Source organism: Procambarus clarkii, chromosome 10 (assembly GCF_040958095.1).
Source record: "Procambarus clarkii isolate CNS0578487 chromosome 10, FALCON_Pclarkii_2.0, whole genome shotgun sequence".
NCBI classification, from domain to species: domain Eukaryota; kingdom Metazoa; phylum Arthropoda; class Malacostraca; order Decapoda; family Cambaridae; genus Procambarus; species Procambarus clarkii.
Genome location: NC_091159.1, coordinates 23,738,374 through 23,756,907, shown reverse-complemented (window position 1 = coordinate 23,756,907; position 18,534 = coordinate 23,738,374). Strand labels below are relative to the sequence as shown.

General features: G+C 42.8%; 1 protein-coding gene across 1 annotated transcript; it reads right to left on the bottom strand.

Annotated features, from left to right (window-relative positions):
• Positions 1-3,363: 3,363 nt before the first annotated feature.
• On the bottom strand, positions 3,364-10,837 carry LOC138363166 (neuropeptide F receptor-like). The gene is made up of 2 exons (XM_069322156.1): positions 9,759-10,837; positions 3,364-4,441 (listed from the first exon to the last, which is right to left on the bottom strand). The coding sequence occupies exon 1, from the start codon at positions 10,528-10,530 to the stop codon at positions 9,763-9,765; it is 768 nt and encodes a 255-aa protein (XP_069178257.1). The 5' UTR covers positions 10,531-10,837; the 3' UTR covers positions 3,364-4,441; positions 9,759-9,762.
• Positions 10,838-18,534: the final 7,697 nt, after the last annotated feature.

Sequence of the window (18,534 nt, the reverse complement as noted above, 5' to 3'; positions counted from 1 at the left end):
GATGGAGTGTTCCATTAGAATTGTGGAGTGTTCCATTAGAATGATGGAGTATTCCATTCGAATGATTGAGTATTCCATTAGAATGGTGGAGTATTCCATTAGAATGATAGAGTATTCCATTTGAATGATTGAGTATTCCATTAGAATGGTGGACTATTCCATTAGAATGATAGAGTATTCCATTTGAATGATTGAGTATTCCATTAGAATGGTGGACTATTCCATTAGAATGCTTACAGAGCACATTACACAAGCGACATGTTATATAAAATGGTGGTTTTTAGCCATTACCTTGATGATATCAACCATTATTTTGGTGAAATAATTCAGTAGCACGAGATGATACCAGCGATAATGGTGACAAATGGCTCAGAAGAATGACATGGTTCATTAATATCAAATAATGACAGACTATTAAAATGGTAATATGGCTCGTTGGGACAATGCAATTGACCATTAGATTGACGACTTTGTTCGCGTGAATTGGCGGCACGGGTCATTAGAATAAGTCATTGTTCCATTACATGGGTTACATGGTCTATTCAAATAATGGTATGGATTATGTAAGAATTTTTTTTTGGTTTGAAAAGTGTGTAAATTATCATTGCAGTAGACACGCCTTTTTGTAAATATATTGTAAATATATTGTAAATATTTACCAATTCATTTACACGTTAACATTTGCTTGACCCTTGTGGGTAATTTTTCTCAAGATTTACTCAAAGGTTCAGAGGAGCTATTAAAGCTGAACAGCGTCTTCCAAGGGAGTAGTTAGTTCCCTTCTCTTCCCCTCCTCCGATAACAGGAGAAAGCGCCAAGCTATTACGACTATATGGCACTTTGAAGGGATCGGGATATAAGGACTTGGGATGGGACGGCGGAGGGGAAAAGGAATGGTGCCCCAACCACTTGTGGACGGTCGGGGATTGAACGCCGGCCCTGCATGAAGCGAGACCGTCGCTCTACCGTCCAGCCCAAGTGGTTGGAACTACCGACATGATGGTGAAGGGCCTGAGATCCACGTAAGGAAGGAATTTCTTCAAGATTCTTGAAGATTCAAGATTCGAGATTCTCTTTTACTTGTAACCGCAAAAGCAGTTGAATTGGACATGAAGCCTTTCTTAACTAGCAAAAATAAACGTGAATCTTTTAGATGATTTAACCTGTTAATATACATTTTTGATCAATTACATTTTTGTTAACGATTACTGAGCATACTGGCTCAGTCTTCCTTCAATTTAATGATTGATTAAAAGTTGCAGTAAACGATTGAATATGTAATTAAGCTGGCTGCGGGTGATCAGACCAACAGCTCGGAAATCCTGTGAGAAATGGTTAGAATGGCAGTCAAGATTGCAGACTGCAGTTTGATTAATCAGATTGCAGACTGCAGTCTGATTAATCAGATTGCAGCCTACAGTCTGATTAATCAGATTTCAGATTACTCTGGGGATAATCTGATTCATCTGATGATAATTAGACTGCTTTAAGCATAATCAGACTTCTGTGAGGGTAATTAGACTGATATTAAGGAAAAATGGTTATTAATAGTAAACAGCCAAGGTGGACATCACTTTACATGTTTTCGAACTAGAAATTAATGAAGAATAAGATTGTACAATAGATTCCCAGAATATTACAGCTTGGGTAATTAAGTAATTAACCCTAAGACAGGTAATTAAGACAGTAATTAAGCCTAGACAGGTTGTAATATTGAAAACAATTGTTTAAATTGCAGTATGATCTGGAGTAGTTGAACCTCTCCCCTCCCCCCTTAGGATGGATGACTTTGAGTAGTTTGACCCCGTAAGGGTCGTTAACGTGGGGGTCGTTACACCCCCCCAGGGTCGTTAACCTGGCAACGAGGACGGTCAAATATTGTCGGGGGCTCAGGTCTCCGCCATGCTTAACCCGTCCTGTGCCTCACCTCGTTCAACAACGAGGTGGTTCGGTCGTTACTACATAAGTTGGTAACGAAGAACAACGAGGTGGTTCGCTCGTTACGTCTTAAGCTGGTAACGAAGAACAACGAAGTAGTTCGCTCGTTACTACACAAACAAGTAACGAAGAACAACGAAGTAGTTCGCTCGTTACTACATAAGTTGGTAACGAAGAACAACGAAGTAGTTCGCTCGTTACTACACAAACAAGTAACGAAGAACAACGAAGTAGTTCGCTCGTTACTACACAAACAAGTAACGAAGAACAACGAAGTAGTTCGCTCGTTACTACACAAACAAGTAACGAAGAACAACGAAGTAGTTCGCTCGTTACTACATAAGTTGGTAACGAAGAACAACGAAGTAGTTCGCTCGTTACTACACAAACAAGTAACGAAGAACAACGAAGTAGTTCGCTCGTTACTACACAAACAAGCAACAAAGAACAAAACAATGGCAGCATAACAATTGTCTTGTCGACGCCACTCAACAAAAAAAGAAAACAAATGAAACTTGGCTACACACTCATTAGTTTACTTGTTTTATGCAACAGTAAAGTGAATATACAATTTAGAGAGCAAGTATTACATACACAGTGACATCAACATTAACGTGATAAATCAACGAGGAAAAAAATCTAGGCCGCCGGTTCGATTCCTAGGGCGGTGGATTCGAACCTGCGTCACGGGCCTGCCTCAGAGGCCCGTCTTAGTCCTTATGTGATATTTTCAAAAGTGTCTTATATCACAGTCACCTTCGGCTGTTACAGAATATACAAACACACTTCGGTGTCATGTCTATTGTTAAGTGCTTCGTCACACTTAAACACTTTTTCTCACTCGAGGAAAACTGTCCACCACAATTCACAACTCATGAAATAAATCAATAAATAAAAACATGAACAAACAAAAAGCAAATATGTAAAGTGCAGTTTTAAAGTTGTATACAAATTGACACATATTTACATCTTTAATAATTCAATTTCAATTTAGACATTAAAAATTATCTGTGCATTACAAACTCTTAAATACATTTTGGATAAATATATGATGAAACTTTCTCACTCGTTTCTGATTAGTAAATTTTTATTACATATATTTAATATACAAAATATACATACATATTTATCTCTCTCCATACTGTTTAGTATTCTATACAAACACAATATTGTCCTTAATAATATTTTTCATTACTGAAATATGTACGTTTATATGTATGATTTGTATACGAACATTGTGTTAGGAGGAAGATGTCTATATACAGGGGGGGGAGGGGGTATAGTTATATGTATACTGCATATTCTGTTATTGTCACATAACTAGCAAACAGTACACATGATACTGGTTGTCCCTATGTCCGAGGGGGGCGGGGGGGGGGGAAAGAATGGGTTGACTATGTGGTAGACTAAAGGGGGGTGTGGGTGGGGGGTGGGAGGTGTTGAGGTATGAGGTATGTGGGGGGGGGGGTAGGGGTATGGCGTGGTTGGGGGGGGGGTGGTGGAATGGGTATGAGGTGGGGTATGACATAAGTCGAACACTACCACTCGTCTCTAGGAGAGCTGAACCGTCCAAGTGGTTGGGCACCATTCCTTTCCACCCGTCCCATCTCTAATCCTTATCCTAATCCAAGTGCTCTATAGTGGTAATGGCTTGGCGCGTTCCCCTTAGTAATTCCTTTCCCCTCCCTTCTCCCTCTCTCTCTCTCGCTCTAATGCAAAATGCAATGCACCATTTGCTGGAAAATCCATCTCACATTAATTCATAATTCACTCTCGTTGAATATTGAAATCCAAATCTGCGTGAAACCCAATCTGCGTGAAACCCAATCTGCTTATTGGTGAGAATCGTGGGGAGAAAAGTGAAGAGGCACAGCGTCCGAATGTGTCAAGTGGGAGAGGAAGACAGAAAAGGGTACGAGAAGAAGGGAAAGGGGGCGACCGAACAACTAGGGGGAAGGGAATTGGAACAAAAATAGGGATTAAAACTGGGAGTCAAAATCCGTGGAGTACGTCCCTTGTTGTCTGAAATTGGGTCTTGTGTTCTGTTTCTCTTCTTCCTATTTCCCTATTTTTTATTATTTAATATCCCAGATATCATTCGTATCATCATCATTAATATAGTGATGCGTTAAGTCACTCACTGGCATTGTTGTCATCAATCACTGTCATTGTTGTCATCACTCACTGTCATTGTTGTCATCAATCACTGTCATTATCATCACCATCACCACCGTGACCTACGGTGACCTGTCACCAGAGGTCACGGTGTTCCTGGAGACAGGTCAAAATAGGCCACATTCCGCCCAGACGCAGGCTAGAACAGATTACATTCCGACCAGAGACCATTTGTAGATAGATACAGACGTATTCCCGGACCATAACAGGTCAGGTCGTATCCAAACGACCTGACCTGTTATGACCTGACCTCAGTGACCATACGAGGTCACTGAGGGTCGTGGTGGGTCACTGCGGTGCGAGCGAAGACATACCCGTCTGATGACCCCTGAAAAGACATTATTAACATTATATATATATATATATATATATATATATATATATATATATATATATATATATATATATATATATATATATATATATATATATATATGAAGCAATATCCTGCGTGTTAATCTATTTCAAATTACTATAAAACCTGTTTCTAATTAACAGCTGATTAACTAATATAGTACATTGTGAGTCATATTGTATTCTGTTAAGTCGTATCCTGTTAATTTGTATCATGTTAATTTGTATCATGTTAATTTGTATCATGTTAATTTGTATCATGTTAATTTGTATCATGTTAATTTGTATCCTGTTAATTTGTATCTTGTTAATTTGTATCATGTTAATTTGTATCCTGTTAAATTGTATCATGTTAATTTGTATCCTGGTAATTTGTATCATGTTAATTTGTATCATGTTAATTTGTATCATGTTATTTTGTTTCATGTTAAATTGTATGCTATTAAATTGTATCCTGTTGTATTAGCATTATTATATAATGTATTAGCAGTCTATATTAAGGATGCGGGGTGAGCCATTCTATTCTTATTCTTGGGATCTCTTGAGGTTATCTTGAGATGATTTCGGGGCTTAGCGTCCCCGCGGCCCGGTCCTCGACCAGGCCTTCTTTTTGTTACACATCCCCAAGAGCAGCCCGTAGCAGCTGTCTAACTCCCAGGTACCTATTTACTGCTAGGTAAAAGTGCCATGCTGTCGGTGAAACCCGTTCTGTCACCTAATACGTCGCACTTTGCACGGAATCGATTATAATCCACTAAAAATGCGATTAGCATTAATAGAGCGTAACGCCACCGAAATGTTGACGTTTTCTGTGCCTCGGCGTAGATAGGTTAGGTTAGGGTGGTTGTTTCTGGATAGAGAGAGGCAGATGTTGTTGTTGTTGTTGTTTAAGATTCGCTACCTGGAACAAAGAGTTCTAAGTAGCACGGGCTATGGTGAGCCCGTAGTGGACTATATTGAGAGGCAGATGGTGATGAAAAGCTGTGGATGCAATTAGTGGGTGACAGTGTGGCTGTCTTGGGGGCTGACAGGTAAGGAAAACTTAGCTTCTCAGGAGGAGAGAGGGAAGGAGGGAGGGAGGGAAGGTGCAAAGCTTTGGTTATTTTAGTCAGAGCTGTGTGTGCTCACCTAGTTGTGCTTGCTGGGGTTGAGCTCTGGCTCTTTCGCCCCGACTCTCAACTGTCAGTCAACTGGTGTACAGATTCCTGAGCCTACTGGGCTCTATCATATCTACATTTGAAACTGTGTATGGAGTCAGCCTCCACCACATCACTGCCTAATGTATTCCATCCGTTAACTACTCTGACACTGAAAAAGTTCTTTCTAACGTCCCTGTGACTCATTTAGGTACTCAGTCTCCACCTGTGTCTCCTTGTTCACGTACTCCTCGTGTTAAACTGTTTATCATTATCTACCTTGTCAATTCCTCTGAGAATTTTATAGGTAGTGATCATGTCTCCCCTTACTCTTCTGTCTTCCAGTGTCGTAAGGTGCATTTCACACAGCCTTTCCTCGTAACTCATGCCTCTTAGTTCTGGGACTAGCCTAGTGGCATACCTCTAAACTTTTTCCAGCTTCGTCTTGTGCTTGACAAGGTACGGGCTCCATGCTGGGGCCGCATACTCCAGGATTGGTCTGAATGATTCCTTACACATGTTCCTGAAGGCTGTTCTGATGTTAGCTAGCCTCGCATACGCCGCAGATGTTATTATTTTTATGTGGGCTTCAGAAGACAGGTTTGGTGTGTGTGTGTGTGTGTTATTATATATTCTCTCTCTCTCTCTCTCTCTCTCTCTCTCTCTCTCTCTCTCTCTCTCTCTCTCTCTCTCTCTCTCTCTCTCTCTCTCTCTCTCTCTCTCTCTCTCTCACTCTCTCTCTCTCTCTCTCTCTCTCTCTCTCTCTCTCTCTCTCTCTCTCTCTCTCTCTCTCTCTCTCTCTCTCTCTCTCTCTCTCTCTCTCTCTCAATCCCTCCCTCCCTCCTTCCCTCGCAGGTGAGATTGATGCTTAATTAACCAGCCTCTTCGCCCCCCCCCCCACCTCGTCCTCCCATGAAGTAGGGCGGAAAAAATACAAGTATGAAAAAACAGGAAAGAACAGGTGCAGGTGACGTTGAGATAATGAATTGGTTTGTTGATATTTCAAGTGCGAAGCCTGTAGGGGAGGAGGAAGAGAGAGAGAGAGAGAGAGAGAGAGAGAGAGAGAGAGAGAGAGAGAGAGAGAGAGAGAGGGAGAGGGAGAGAGAGAGGTGGCGAGAGGGAGCAACATTGGCCGTGCCATTCTCAAGATGATCACTCCATCAGCGGTCTCGTATTACTCATTTGGCAGTTGGCAGCAGCTCAACACCGGGCAAGCGTGTGATGGTCAACCAACCTGGCTCCTGTGTACACTAGGCTGGCTCCAGGCTCGTCCTCTACCTAGCGTGATTATTAGTTAACATTAATCGTTAACGTAATTAGTTAACAGCAGTTCGTAGCAGTTCATTTTTAACGTGAAGGAAAGGGAGAGGGGGAGGGAGGAAGAGAGAGAGAGAGAGTGAGAGAGAGAGAGAGAGAGAGAGAGAGAGAGAGAGAGAGAGAGAGAGAGAGAGAGAGAGAGAGAGAGAGAGAGAGAGAGAGAGAGAGAGAGAGGCAAGCAGGCAATCTCTGGCGACATTCGCTGCCAGCACTCGTCTTTTGTAGATTTCTTTGCCGTATCGAGAGACGTAATATTGCCTGCCCGTGTGTGTGTACTAACCTAATTGTGCTTGCGGGGGTTGAGCTCTGGCTCTTTGGTCCCGCCTCTCAACTGTCAATCAACAGGTGTACAGATTCCTGAGCCTACTGGGCTCTATCATATCTACATTTGAAACTGTGTATGGAGTCAGCCTCCACCACATCACTTCCTAGTGCATTCCATTTACTAACTACTCTGACACTGAAAAAGTTCTTTCTAATGTCTCTGTGGCTCATTTGGGTACTCAGCTTCCACCTGTGTCCCCTTGTTCGCGTCCCTCCAGTGTTGAATAGTTCATCCTTGTTTACCCGGTCGATTCCCCTGAGGATTTTGTAGGTTGTGATCATATCCCCCCTTCCTCTTCGTCTTGTCAAGCTTGTCAAGCTTCGTCTTGTGCTTGACAAGGTACGGGCTCCATGCTGGGACCGCATACTCCAGGATTGGTCTTACATATGTGGTGTACAAGATTCTGAATGATTCCTTACACAGGTTCCTGAACGCCGTTCTGATGTTAGCCAGCCTCGCATATGCCGCAGACGGTATTCTCTTTATGTGGGCTTGTGTGTGTGTGTGTGTGTGTGTGTGTGTGTGTGTGTGTGTGTGTGTGTGTGTGTGTGTGTGTGTGTGTATATGTATGTGTGTGTGTGTGTGTGTGTGTGTGTGTGTGTGTGTGTGTGTGTGTGTGTGTGTGTGTGTGTGTGTGTGTGTGTGTGTGTGTGTTCACCTAGTTGTGTATTCACCTAGTTGTGTTTTGCGGGGGTTGAGCTCTGGCTCTTTGGTCCCGCCTCTCAACTGTCAATCAACTGTTTTCTAACTACTTTTTTTCCCCACACACACACACACACACACACACACACACACACACACACACACAGTTAGGGGGGACATGATCACCACATTCAAGATTCTCAAGGGAATTGATAGGGTAGATAAAGACAGGCTATTTAACACAAGGGGAACACGCACTAGGGGACACAGGTGGAAACTGAGTGCCCAAATGAGCCACAGAGATATTAGAAAGAACTTTTTTAACGTCAGAGTGGTTGACAAATGGAATGCATTAAGAAGTGATGTGGTGGAGGCTGACTCCATACACAGTTTCAAGTGTAGATAAGATAGAGCCCAATAGGCTCAGGAATCTGTACACCAGTTGATTGACGGTTGAGAGGCGGGACCAAAGAGCCAGAGCTCAACCCCCGCAAGCACAACTAGGTGAGTACAACTAGGTGAGTACACACACACACACACACACACACACACACACACACCAGGAAGCAGCCCGTGACAGCTGACTAACTCCTAGGTACCTATTTACTGCTAGGTAACAGGGGCATTCAGGCTGAAAGAAACTTTGCCCATTTGTTTCTGCTTCGTGCGGGAATCGAACCTGCGCCACAGAATTACGAGTCCTGCGCGCTATCCACCAGGCTACCGGGGCCCCCATAGACAAACACACACACATGTGTGTGTGTGCGTGTGTGTGTGTGTGTGTGTGTGTGTGTGTGTGTGTGTGTGTGTGTGTGTGTGTGTGTGTGTGTGTGTGTGTGTGTGCGTGTGTGTTTTAAGATCATAAGAACATAATAAAGGCAACTGCAGCTCCTATTCATATCCACCCAAACTTATTCACATATCTGTCTAGCCTACGCTTGAAACAGTCCAAGTGATCCTCACTATTACATTATCTGGCAATTTGTTACACAAATTAACAGCCTAGTTTTCAAATCATTGTTTCCATTGATTTCAATCATTGTTTACAATCATTGTTTTCCAAATCATTTAATACTTATCCCGTGTGTGTGTCCACAGGTTTGTTTTTGTTTAAGTTGACATATTTAATTTCTTACAGACAGAAATCACAATAACGTGATGCATCAAATGAACAAATCCACAAGGGCCGTGATGAGGGTTTATGCATTTATTTTTTGGCTTTAAATTCGTATTAATCCTGGACTTCCTCGCTCCCCACCCCCCCTCCCAGATCTTTTTCATCTTCAGACTTCTCTGTTTGAACACTATCAAGGTGGTATCTCGTAACTGTTATCACCGGGCTTCAAAATCCTACATTTACCAACATTAGACTGCATCTGTAAATCTTTTGACCGTTTCAAAAGTCTATGTAGATCGTCTTTGAATTGATTTTCAATTTCGTATCGTCTACAAAATTGCAAATATTGATGCTTAATCCTGAATCTGAATTATTGATATATATTATAAACAACAGAGGTCCCAGATCAGAGCCTTGAGGCACTCCACTCTTAGAACAGTTTCCCACTCTGACTTAACTCCAATTACAATTTTTCTCTTAACACAACCATGCCCTCGTCCAACGTAAGATCGGACCCCCAGTATCATGGGCCATGGTCATTCTAACCAATCTTTCGTGTGGTACAATATCAAGAGCTTAAGTAAAATCAAGGTACACAACGTCACTATATCCTTTCTCCTATCAACTGTCTCAAATATGGCACAACAGGAAATTTGTTTTACCCAAATTTGTCTAAATTTGTCTTTACTAGAGGTGCGTGTGCGTGCGTGTATAGAGGTGCGTGTGCGTGCGTGAGCAGGCGAGGGTCACTCACCTGTTTAGAGCGTTGCGTTAGATACCACGTGTGTGATGTAGGTGGCGTCGCCGCAGCAGCCGTTGACCTGCGTCGTCGTCTTGGCCTTAGTATAAAGCACCATCGACCTCTCGTCGTTCCCACGGGCTACTGAGGGCGACTTGGAGGGCAGGTAGGTATCTGTCTCGGGCCGCTGCCTCTTCTGCCCCGGTCTGCCCCGGCTCGCAGGGGTCGTGCTCCAGCAGGGTAAAACCACGCTGAAGATCTCCAGAAACTCCTTGCGGAAGTTGTCGTTGAGCCAACCGTACACGAGCGGGTTGGAGCAGGCCGACGACATGCCCATCATGTGGCAGACGGCATACACGACGAGTATCGTTTCCATGTCGTCGCCGAAGGGGTTGACGAAGTCGACGACGAGGTTATAAAGGTTGAGCGGCAGCCAGGACACGCAGAAGATGAGAGAAATGGCGATCAAGAGGGTATTAGTCTTCTTCATCCTCTTGTTGTCCCGTTCGCCCTTCTTAGACGACCTGACGGCGCTGTTCTTGATCCGGTACTTGAGTTTCCGGCAGATCATGGCGTAGGAGACGCTGACGGTGGAAATAGGGAGGCAGTACTGCACCAAGATGACGAAGAGGCTGTAGTACCCGCGTCCGTGTACCGTCGGCCACTCCTCGAAGCAGAAGTTGATGGAACACAGGTTAGGCAGGTTGATGTCGTGATGCTTCAGCGTCCGCCAGATGAAGTTGGGCAGCGCCAGGATGAAGGAGATGACCCAGATGAGCAGCAGCATCAGCACGGCTCCTACCTTCTTCAGCGACTCCTTCGTCGGGTACACGATCACCTACAAGGAAGATATAGGCACTGGAGTTAAACATTTACTAGGGATCACTGAGAGAAAAATATGAGTCATACAATAACAGAGAGGATAGACAGGGAGAGAGAAAGACAGGAGGAGAGAGAGAGGGAGAGAGAGACGGGAGAGGGAGAGACAGGGAGCAAAGAGGCAGATGTATACATACACATGGTATGTATACAAATTCCCATAAGCACCTTGCAGAACAGATGTCTCAAGACACACCCAGAGTTTTCAAGAATATTATTAAGAATATTTTAAGAATATTATTCAGAATATTTTAAGAATATTATTCAAAATATTTTAAGAATATTATTAAGAATATTTTAAGGATATTATTAAGAATATTATTAACAATATTATTAATAATATTTGAAGTGTATTATTAAGAATATTTGAAGATTATTACGAATATGTCAAGAACATTTTACTTTAAGGTATTTATTTCATAGGTTTTCATAATTCGCTTTGACTTTATATGAATGACGTCCCTTATTCTCTTCAGGTATCTGGTATATGTACCTAATAGCCACAGTTGCCTAACAAGCTCAATTTTCGTGAAATATTTAATTTTCTAAAAAAAAAATTTTATGAAATGATAAAGTTTTCGTTGTATTATATATGATTGCAATATTAAGTTATTTAAGTCAAAACTATCATAGAAATTTGATCAAACCTAACCTAACCTACCTATCCAGACCTCTCTTAACCTCTCTCCTATCTTAAGATAACTAAGTCAGTAATTTATGTTCCTAATATTATATATTATTATTATTGTTAGAAAAGAACCATTCTGGAACCATCGTTCGGCTTATAATGCACATCGGATCTTGCATACTAGGCCAAGTAGTGCGGTTTTGGCTATTAGGCACACACACACACACACACACAGGGGGGGCCTGTGGCTGAGTGGAGAGTGCTTAGGACTCGTAATCCTCGGGGGTCCGGGTTCGATTCCGGTGCCGGTGGAAACAAATGGGCAGTTTCTTTCACCCTGATGCTCCTGTTACCTAGCAGTAAATAGGTACGTGGGAGTAAGACAGCTGTTACGGACTGCTTCCTGGGGTGTGTGTGTGTGTGTGTGTGTGTGTGTGTGTGTGTGTGTGTGTGTGTGTATGTGTGTGTGTGTGTGTGTGTGTTTGTGTGTGTGTGGAGAAATAAAATAAATAAATAAAATTAGTAACAGTATATCAATGAATTATGCATATGTGTATTCCATATTTTATGTACGTATGCATATCCAATGTATTATCTACATATGCATCCTCAATATGCGTTCTCTCGTATCACTATACAAAATAACATAAAACAGTGATGGTAAAACAAAAAAGTAGAACGTAATAATATTTATTTCTCCATAGTGTTGGTTTACGGAAGTATAAAAAAAAAAAACATTTTTTTGTGTTGTAAATTGTAAAATATCTGAGCGTTATATTTGCGTCACTGCCGCTGCGTCACTGCCGCTGCGTCACTGCCGCTGCGTCACGCCAAGATTACACAGAAAGTTTTGTGTGTTCGTGTGTTCGCTACGAACACAAATGCAATACTGCCAAATAATATTAAAAAAAAGAGCGATATACAGAAAATAATAGACGAGATAAAAATAGATTCAATAAAATATCGTTTTTATTGAATTTCAATAAAGGACGAGACATTGTAGATTATATTAAAAGTAACATAAAACAATAAACGCAAAATGACAAAAGAATTTTATTAAATCTCGTATTCTCCAGTCACAATTTTTTTTTATTGCACTAAAAGGGTTCTAAAAGACTTATTGGCTTTAATCTTAAAATAATCGACATATCAGTATATTATTCAGTGTTGAAATGGACAGAATTCTCATGTGGTAGTGGAAGCATTATGTGTAGTGTCAGATTACCTGCCTCGAGGATGTCTACTGGTGAGGGAGAGAGAGAGGGAGAGACAGAGAGAGAGACAGAGAGAGAGACAGAGAGAGAGAGAGAGAGAGAGAGAGAGAGAGAGAGAGAGAGAGAGACAGAGACAGAGACAGAGAGAGAGAGAGAGAGAGAGAGAGAGAGAGAGAGAGACAGAGAGAGAGAGAGAGAGAGAGAGAGAGAGAGAGAGAGAGACAGAGACAGAGACAGAGAGAGAGAGAGAGAGAGAGAGAGAGAGAGAGAGAGAGACAGACAGACAGACAGACAGAGAGAGAGAGAGAGAGAGAGAGAGAGAGAGAGAGAGACAGACAGACAGACAGAAAGAGAGAGAGAGAGAGAGAGAGAGAGAGAGAGAGAGAGAGAGAGAGAGAGAGAGAGAGAGACAGAGAGAGAGAGAGAGAGAGAGAGAGAGAGAGAGAGAGAGAGAGAGAGAGAAAGAGAGAGAGAGAGAGAGAGAGAGAGATCGCTGGGACTTCCACTACCACCATCACCATCAACCATCACAACCACCCCTACCACCATCAACACTGCTAAAGTTCCAATCATGACCACCACTACTACCCCCTCCCCCCCCCCCCCTTCACGATTAAACTTCCAATAACCCAAAACACTACCCTCCCCCCCCCCCTTGGGGTTGGGTGATGAGGGGGGGGGGATGAATTGCATGATAAATTGCAAAGGCTCTACCAATTGCTATCCTTTGATTTGCTAGCAATCAATGAACACTCTCCCTTGCTATCATCAGGCTATACAAAGCACTTGTGACGCTGGCTAGTTCAGATGAGGTAGTTTGGTTTGGCTCCTGCGTCGTTCGTCAGTGTTAGCAATGATTGTTTCCACTGAAAGATGTTTATAGAGCGTTTTCCTGTGTTGCACACGGGTGCATTGCTCTCCGGGGTCATGGTAAGACTTGTACCAATCATTCCAGGAGACTTTTAACACACTCGTGTAAAGCAACAGCCTGTTGGACCAAGTTATCACAAGTTGAGCCAGGCCCTCAGGCCGGGCTTGAGGAGTAGAAGAACTCCAGAAACCCTCTCCAGGTATGTGCCTGATAACTACGCCAGTATCAGTAGTGATATCCTCGGGTATTGAGCACACACACACACACATATATGCTAGGTTGGCCAACATAAGAACTGCCTTTAGAAACTTGTGTAAGGAATCGTTCAGGATCCTGTATACCACTTATGTTAGACCAATCCTAGAGAATGCAGCTCCAGCCTGGAGTCCATACCTAGTTAAACACAACACAAAGTTAGAGAAGATTCAGAAGTATTGCACCAGACTGGTCCCAGAACTGAGAGGTATGAGCTACGAGGAAAGGCTACGGGAGATAAACCTCACGTCCCTGGAAAACAGAAGAGTAAGGGAAGTCATGATAACCACCTACAAAATTCGCGGGGGAATTGGCAGGGTTGACATAGACAAACTATTTAGCACTAGTGGAACACGAACAAGGGGACACAGGTGGAAGCTGAGTACCCAAATGAGCCACAGAGACATTAGAAAGAATTTTTTCAGTATGAGAGTAGTTAACAAATGGAATACACTAGTAGTTAACATACATGGAAAACAACTATTACCAGCAAGATGCAAGCTTTAAAGGTAACTTATGGAGTACTTAGACCAAACTTAACCTTCGACTTGGTAGCAGTATAATTATTAAACAAGAAAATAAGAATAGTTGCCTTTCTCGCTTATCGAGAGACAGAGAAATAAAATTACAAGGGGTAGAAAACGAAGCAGAGAATTGAACACAAACTCTCTCACACACTCACTTGACACAGAGTTAACTACTCTGTCGGAGTAGTTAACAAGTGGAATGCATTAGGCAGTGATGTGGTGGAGGCTGACTCCATACACAGTTTCAAATATAGATATGACCGAGCCCAGTAGGCTCAGGAACCTGTACACCTGTTGATCGACGGTTGAGAGGCGGGACCAAAGAGCCAGAGCTCAACCCCCGCAAGCACAACTAGGTGAGTACAACCACGGGAGGGATATTTTGAGATCATCACAGTTCATCACGTCACTATGTATCATCAGGGCTCGGAAGGGAGAGTTGATTTTCCAAAAGCATCGTGACATAAACAGAGCCAAACTGCTGCCATGTTTGTTTTTAATGTTTTAAAATTCTAGGTCAATGGTGATCGACGGAATTAAAAAAAAATTGTGATCGATTGTGTACCGAACGCGTTTTATTTTGAAAATTGTGGAAGCTTAGGGTTGATGGTGGAGATGATAGAGTGATGTTTCGGGTGGCTGGGTTAGATTACTTTGTCAAACTGACTCATAGATAAACACTAGAGCAGATAGACCCTCTCACTCAACTGGCTAACGAAGCTTTTTTTGGGGGGAGGGGGCGTGTGTGTGTGTACTCACCTAGTTGTATTCACCTAGTTGTGTTCACCTAGTTGTGTTTGCGGGGGTTGAGGTTTGCTCTTTCGGCCCACCTCTCAGATGTCAATCAACTGTTTTACTAACTACTTTTTTTCTACACCACACACACACCCCAGGAAGCAGCCCGTGACAGCCGACTAACTCCCAGGTACCTATTTACTGCTTACTGATTTACTGCTGAACAGGGGCATTCAGGGTGAAAGAAACTTTGCCCATTTGTTTCTGCCTCGTGAGGGAATCGAACCCGCGCCACAGAATTACGAGTCCTGCGCGCTATCCACCAGGCTACGAGGCCCCTGTGTGTGTGTGTGTGTGTGTGTGTGTGTGTGTGTGTGTGTGTGTGTGTGTGTGTGTATTTACTATTTATATCTGCTGAACCTCGCTATTAGCTCTTGGACTCCGCCATTCTAACTAATTTATTTTTATTATATTTACTACATATATATCTCTCCTACACACACACACACACACACACACACACACACACACACACACATATTCACAGGAAGCAGCCCGTAGCAGCTAAGGATTACGACCCCCGAGCGCTGTCCACTCCACCGCGACGCCCCCCTCTGTATGTATGTGTGCGTGCGTACGTGAGCGTAGTATTTATATAAAGTATCTATTTCAACATTGTTAATCTGAAAGCTGCCCAACCGGCTTATCACATTGCAGCATCATGACAAATTATGCATACACACACACCGCCCACAGGGGGAGACACACACACACACACACACACACACACACACACACACACACACACACACACACACACACACACACACACACACAGTAGGGGGGGCCTGGTAGGCTGGTGGATAGCACGCAGGACTCGTAATTCTGTGGCGCGGGTTCGATTCCCGCACCAGGCAGAAACAAATGGGCAAAGTTTCTTTCACCCTGAATGCCCCCTGTTACCTAGCAGTAAATAGGTACCTTGGAGTTAGTCAGCTGTCACGGGCTGCTTCCTGGTGTGTGTGTGTGTGTGTGTGTGTGGTGTGGAAAAAAAAGTAGTTAGTAAACAGTTGATTGACAGTTGAGAGGCGGGCTGAAAGAGCAAAGCTCAACCCCCGCAAATACAACTAGGTGAATACACACACACAGTAACACAGGCATATAGCAATAGAACATATGAATGAACAAGACATTGAATAGACCATTGTCTATTGAATAGACCATTGAATAGACCATTGACCCCTTCTGTTACATAAACCATTAGGTGCGTTTCGTGCCACTTCGTAACACACTGCATCCCTTGGCCTTATAACGCCGCTAATCTTTTTGTTTTCCGGCTGTGATGGGAAGGATGTTTTTACAGGAGGTTCCCCTGAGAGGGTTTCGGGGCTTAGCGACCCCGCGGCCCGGTCCTCGACCAGGAGGTAGACTTTTCAATATAACTGTTGCACTTTACGGGGAGTTATATGTTATTGACGAGTGAGGAGAACACAGATGAAGAGAGCAGGAACACGCTAGCAGAACACACTCAAACATGCCTCCTCTCACACACATGGAGGATCAGAACGCACTCAAACATGCCTCCTCTCACACACATAGAGGAGCAGAACACACTCAAACATGCCTCCTCTCACACACATGGAGGATCAGAACACACTCAAACATGCCTCCTCTCACACACATGGAGGAGCAGAACACACTCAAACATGCCTCCTCTCACACACATGGAGGATCAAAACACACTCAAACATGCCTCCTCTCACACACATAGAGGAGCAGAACACACTCAAACATGCCTCCTCTCATACACATGGAGGATCAGAACGCACTCAAACATGCCTCCTCTCACACACATGGAGGATCAGAACGCACTCAAACATGCCTCCTCTCACACACATGGAGGATCAGAACGCACTCAAACATGCCTCCCTCCCACCCACACACACACACACACACACACACACACACACACACACACACACACACACACACACACACACACACACTGTGGGATCAGAGGCTTACAGCGTCTGATGTGCAGCCGATAGACAATTACACAATAATGACCGGATTACTGCGAGACGACAGTTTCCACCTCCTTGTCGATCGAGGTGCACGCTCCAGCTTAATACTTCCCGGTCATGCTCAGGTCACGCTCAGGGGTCACGCTCCAAGGTCACGCTCCACGTGTACATAACCCTGAAGTATATTGAGAGCTGAAGTAAACATGCCAGAGGGTCACTAGACTGTTGTGGTGGTCGTAATAACCCGCCAGCGGTTGTGAGGCCTTAAGCCCAACACCAGAACAAATTCAGGTGTGTGTACTTGGTGTGCTTGCGGGGGTTGTGCTTTGGCTCTTTGGTCAGTGTGTGTGTGTGTGTGTGTGAGTGTGTGTGTGTGTGTGTGTGTGTGGGTGTGTGTGTGTGTGTACTCTTTGTTCAGTGGTGTTCAGTGTTATATAATTTGAACATGATGATAGCCAAGACAAGAACCATTCAGGAAGAGCGTCAGGTTGTATAGGAAAAGTGGAGATACTTGGACTAATTAGTGAACTGAAAAACTAATATACAATTTCGTCTAATGTACGTTAATGACAGCGAGGAGGCTGCAAATAAAGTAACGATAAGGCTAATCAGTTCGAGATGACGATGTCAATGTAGCAATCAAGGGTTTAAAACTTTCCATAGAGTTATTGAGGCTTCAGTTTAGGTTAGTTACTCCTGAATTCATGAAATATCTCTGTCTTCAGTTTAGGTTAGTTACTCCTGAATTCATGAAATATCTCTGTCTTCAGTTTAGGTTAGTTACTCCTGAATTCATGAAATATCTCTGCCTTCAGTTTAGGTTAGTTACTCCTGAATTTATGCAATATCTCTGTCTTCAGTTTAGGTTAGTTACTCCTGAATTCATGAAATATCTGTGTCTTCAGTTTAGGTTAGTTACTCCTGAATTCATGAAATATCTCTGTCTTCAGTTTAGGTTAGTTACTCCTGAATTCATGAAATATCTCTGTCTTCAGTTTAGGTTAGTTACTCCTGAATTTATGCAATATCTCTGTCTTCAGTTTAGGTTAGTTACTCCTGAATTCATGAAATATCTCTGTCTTCAGTTTAGGTTAGTTACTCCTGAATTTATGCAATATCTCTGTCTTCAGTTTAGGTTAGTTACTCCTGAATTCATGAAATATCTCTGTCTTCAGTTTAGGTTAGTTACTCCTGAATTCATGAAATATCTCTGTCTTCAGTTTAGGTTAGTTACTCCTGAATTTATGCAATATCTCTGTCTTCAGTTTAGGTTAGTTACTCCTGAATTCATGAAATATCTCTGTCTTCAGTTTAGGTTAGTTACTCCTGAATTCATGAAATATCTCTGCCTTCAGTTTAGGTTAGTTACTCCTGAATTCATGAAATATCTCTGCCTTCAGTTTAGGTTAGTTACTCCTGAATTTATGCAATATCTCTGCCTTCAGTTTAGGTTAGTTACTCCTGAATTTATGCAATATCTCTGTCTTCAGTTTAGGTTAGTTACTCCTGAATTTATGCAATATCTGTGTCTTCACAGCCGTGCTTGGAAAGGAACTTTATTTTTAAAAATACATGCTGATGGCTGTATATGTTTTCCCGAAGGAAAGTTAACTTATGCAAACATTATCTTCTCAAGATATAGTTTCTGAAAGGATCGG

What these genes read in the sequence shown, in the direction of transcription:
- LOC138363166 (XM_069322156.1), bottom strand. Translation starts at nt 10,530, where the DNA reads ATGCTGCTGCTCATCTGGGTCATCTCCTTCATCCTGGCGCTGCCCAAC.